Here is a 4,667-nt window from a genome sequence, read left to right as displayed (position 1 = left end):
ATACCGACTCCTTGGCCATGTGAGATGGGGCCAGAGTAGGACATATGCCAGCCTCACAGCCCGTGGCATGTGCAGGCAGGAGCCAGACTGACTGCCTATAGAGGCTTCACCCAACCTTATGCGACCCAGGATCAAGCAATCTGGGCTGGAGGAGCAGAGAGCAGAGGCTGGGGGCAAGCTTGTGGTCTCCAGGAGACACCATGGGTGAAGCTGTGCAGCATTGCAGGGAGTGGTGAAGGTTGACCTGTCTTTAAAAATACACAAATGACAGGGCATGCTCAAAATTGGTGTCAAAAGATAATGAAGATCCCAGCCCAGCCCCTGGCAGCCCTGTGGTGGGTGCTGGCTGCCTTTTCAGTGAGGCCAGTGGGATCCATTAAGAGCTGCCAGCTCTTCGTGTGCTTTCTCCTCCTGGTTCAATGCCTGGCTGCCAGCCTGCTCCCTCCCCGCAGCTCCAGCCACCTCCAGGGCTGTGCTGCAATGCTCCTCACTGGAGGGTCTGCTACCCCATGGGTGCCCTGGAAGCCTATCCCTACAGCTGGGAAAGCATTTTGGGATCTGGCACATGGGGCACGGGGGTGCCCAAACTCTTTTATACCCAGGGTCCAGTTAACAGGGGCTCACAGGTCTCGGGCCCGAAGCCAGAAGGATCTCAGAGGCAGCCCCTCTGGTGGGTTTACAGGCATTTTGCAGGGGAACCTCATGCCTGCAGCAAATGGGGAAGTTTTAATGGAGAGCAGAGCCAGACACTGTGCCTTCTCTGCAGCCGGATTACCCTCGGCAGCCACCCCGGGGCTTGGGCATCCAGCCAAGGGGACTGGGATGTGCATGGCCACTCCAGTTCCCAGCTCCTTGTGTGGGCATTGAGCATCCCTTGCCTGCTGCTCTCCTGCACCCATCTCTGCGGGTGCTTACTCCTGGGAATGTAGGTGAGATCAGCCCCCAAGGTCCAGCCCCAGCTCCTGCCTCCTTGTGGGGGTCTCTGAGCTCCCCTGTGGTGCAAAGCAGAGCTGACCCTGGCAAGCTCCCATGTGGTGCCACCCCTAGGACAGCGGCTCTGCCAAAAAAGCCACTGAGCGCTGCCAAGGCCGCAGCAATTCTCCTCCGAATGGGCGGGAAGTCTGATTCCTCCAGCACCACTAATCACCTTTTGTGAACAGCCTTCAGCAAGCCAGACCAGATGTTTAATCACATTTGCAAATAAGAAAAGGCTGAAATATGGCTATTTTAAAGCTTTATCCAAGCAAAATAATTTTTAAATGCCACATGGGCCTTCCAAATTGGGGTGGGGGGAGTCTGGCTTAGTTCCCACTGCTTGGGCACAGGGACGAGCCTTGGTGCCTCCCCATCCCAGGCACTCATCCCCTGGCTGCGTTTCTTGTGCCCTTGCTCTGATCTCTCTCTGACGCAGGGCTCCTTACTCTCTGGCAGATTTAATCGAGTTGATGATGATTCAAAACTCCCAAATGCACCAGGTGGTGATGAACAGCCTGGCTGTGTCGGCACTGACGTCCTTTGGGTTCGGTTCATCCCCAGCCGCTGCCCAGGTAAGGGTCAGGGATGCTGGATGAGATGAGACCATAGGCCCAAAGGACCAGAACGACAAAAGAGGTGGGCAAAAGGACCTTTCCAGAGTTGCTCAGGAGAGCAGGATGCCCATGTCCTGCTTTGGAACAACACAGGACCCCTCCGAGTGCAGAAGGTGGGTGGTCTCAACCCATCTCACTCCAGGCTCTGCAGCCACTTGGGGGTTTTGGGGCAATTTTTGCTGGTTTGATCCCCAGCTCTGCAAGCACAGATTGCACCCAGGCTGCTCGGAGGCAATTTAGCCCAGCTGGGAAGAGCCAGGACCCTCCCTGTATGCCATGGTGTGGGCAGGGTACAGTGCTGGGCTGCGGCGGCCAAGCAGCAAGGCTGAACACTATTCATTAGGCAGGATGGCTCTGCAAGGGCTTTCATTTAAAAGTCCTTCTCAAATCAAAATCATATTAAACATTTCATCTCCGTGGGGGGAAACAAATTCTGCTTTCTCGGCGGGGGTGAGAAGTGGGCTGCAGGCAGCTGCCTTGCTCGCTGCCAGCTGGCATCTCTAGGCACGCACCCTCCCAGATGCCTGTCCTGCACCGACCAGTTCCCAATGCTGGCCAAAACTGGACCCTGCCTGCCACATCTCAGCAGCCGGATCAAACAGACTCTTCCCAGCAGCATTCTGAGGTCCTGTCTGCGGGGCTGCCACCTCCCCATGTCCCCAGCAGCTGGCTGACCGTGGGGCTTTGTGTGAGATCAAACCCACCCAGCCAGCCCTGTGAGAGCTGTGCGGATCCAGCAGCATCACAGCCAAGTGTGGCTCCGTGGAACCCTCTTGCCGGTGTTTTGGGGTGTGGTGCCCCAGGGATGCAGCTGCTGAAAGGGACACAGCATAGCCTTGCCTTTTGTTCCTCCTTACAGGTGACAGTGGTACCTTTGCAGACCAGAGAGGAAGAGGAGGCTATGGTCTTCCACCATCACTACATCCCCTACCCCAGTCCTGCTCCTGTCCTGGCATGGCCAGTCCTGGCGCGGGACCAGGGGCCGGCGGCCATGCGGTACCTGGGCACAGGCTCATTAGCAGAGGATGGGGAGGTGTGAGTAACGAGGGTGCTGCTTTGTGCCACCCGGCACAGGGCTGCGTGAGTGTCACTGCGGCCCCTGGCCTAATGCTTCCAGCCCAAGCTGGGACACAAGGGACAGCACTAGGCCAGCACTTACTCCTGTCCTTGCTCCTCTCCAGCAGTGCGGTGCCCCCCCCTCCACCCCCTGGCACCACAGGGACCGTGGGACCCGATGTCCCGCCAGCATCAGGTAAGGACACATTCTCCCATATCCCTCAGCAAGGGACATCTTACCTTCAAGCATACATCAACCGGGCATCCCCCGGTCAAAGGCTGAGCCCTCCCCACTCCCTCTATCCACCAGATCCCGGGGGTGGCCCTTGCACATCCTTCAGCTTCCTCTTTCTCTCCACAGAGTACTATGACATGATGGAGGAGAGGCTGTGAACTCCATGCTTCCCAAAATGGTCTTTCCTGCACATCCCAGCCCTCGACCCCAGAAGATTCTGCAGGTGCTGAGCATGGGTGTTCCATGATACCCATATTTATGGGGTGACTTCCGGGTAAACGCACAAAGTGCATTTTGCTCAGCATGTTGTCTTCCGCCCCGAGAGCCACCCCAAAGGAGTGGGGTATCACAAATCCTGTCACCAGGTGACAGCACGACCCCAAACAGGGACAAGCTTTATCTCCATACACTGCAGAGGGCTCATCCCCAGCAGGTTAGCACTGACATCCCAAGCCCAGCTGGAGAATGGCTCTGCCAAGCCAGGAGGACCCTGTGGCATGGGTTGTGCGGCGTCCCCATGGGTGGGGAGGGGAGGTTTTTGCCAACCCAGGTGGTCCTGGTCTTCATTAGTCCCTTCAGATCTCAATGCAGCACATTGCCTGTAATTAATTTGCTTTGTTAAGAAAGGGCCCTGCTGTCACTAATTAAACATCTAATTATCCAGACTGCTGGCTTTGTGCCTGAATGCAGGGCTCCCTCCAGAGCTGTGGGGGAGGGGTGCGTGAGCCTCTTGCACCTGGTGTGGGGGTATATCAGTGCCTAACATGGGTGCTGGGGAACCACGGGAAGCAGAGTGGGATGCTCCTGGCTGAATGCAGCTTCTGGAGGGCTGGACTGAGCCTGCAGTTTGCTTCTGGCAGAGATGTGGTTAGGGCAGACAACCTGAAAGGGGTGATCAAGCTGTTCCCCAGGATTCAGTGTCTTCTTTACTCACCAGGAAGAAGGGGTATGTGAGGAAAAATACATTTTGGGTGCTGAAAGCTGTCCTCTGCTACCTTCCCCTACCCAACTTAGGGGTGACAGCTCTGCTCTGGCCCCAGGGGGATTACAGGCCAGTTATCAGGAGGCTTTGCCTTAAGAGCAGAGCTCCTAGCAGAAGATTCTGGGCTGGTGATCCTCTGGAGCTCAGAGCATGCAGAAAGATGATGCCCTGGCAGTTGTACCTTAAATTCCCTCCTTCTGGCCCCACTGGGCATGAGGACTGTTCTGTCTCTGCTGGCTCCCCATGGAAAGGAGGGTTTATCCTCCCTGAGCCCAGGGCTGAGCCGTGCTCTGGCACAGCCACATCTTCCCCTGCAGCAAAGCTCGGCCTGGCCCCTGCTGAAGCTCTCCAACATGGACCAGGGTCATGCTGGGTTGCAGCAGGAAGGCACATCTCCTCCAGCTGGGAACACTCTGGGCTGGGCAGAGCTGCAAGAGCAGAAGGGAGGGGAGACCATCTGAAAGCAAAGCTGAGTGATGGGAAACCAGGCTGGAGCACAAAGGTTTCCACACCTGTTGAGACAGAAGGGGAAGAAGAGAGGAGTCACCTGGGGATGGGGTGGACAGGAAGGATGGGCTCAAGATATGGCCCAATCTTTGCCTGAATGCGAGAATAATGAGCGGAATGGGAGGATGAAGCAATGGGGATTGCATTATGGTGGCAGTCACCCCTGGAGTGCTGGGTCACGCCAGATGAAACACAGCACCCTGCAGCTGGCAGCAGGGAGAGCACCGCGTGCCTGGGAGCTGAAAGGTGCCTGCTTGCACCCGCATCAGCGGGGACGGGGAGAAGGTGTGGGGGGAAA

General features: G+C 56.9%; 1 protein-coding gene across 1 annotated transcript; it reads left to right on the top strand.

Moving 5' to 3' along the window:
* Positions 1–1,431: 1,431 nt before the first annotated feature.
* PRR29 (proline rich 29) lies at positions 1,432–3,038 on the top strand (the record flags this gene model as incomplete). The annotated part of the gene is made up of 4 exons (XM_010160157.1): positions 1,432–1,547; positions 2,449–2,585; positions 2,771–2,841; positions 3,007–3,038. Coding segments are annotated over 4 exons (356 nt in total), but the record flags the coding sequence as incomplete, so codon positions are not given.
* Positions 3,039–4,667: the final 1,629 nt, after the last annotated feature.

The sequence above is a fragment of the Eurypyga helias genome, unplaced genomic scaffold (genome assembly GCF_000690775.1).
Source record: "Eurypyga helias isolate BGI_N326 unplaced genomic scaffold, ASM69077v1 scaffold7891, whole genome shotgun sequence".
Taxonomy (NCBI): Eukaryota; Metazoa; Chordata; class Aves; order Eurypygiformes; family Eurypygidae; genus Eurypyga; species Eurypyga helias.
Note: the sequence above shows the minus strand (reverse complement) of the source record. Positions and strands in the feature narration are given on the sequence as shown.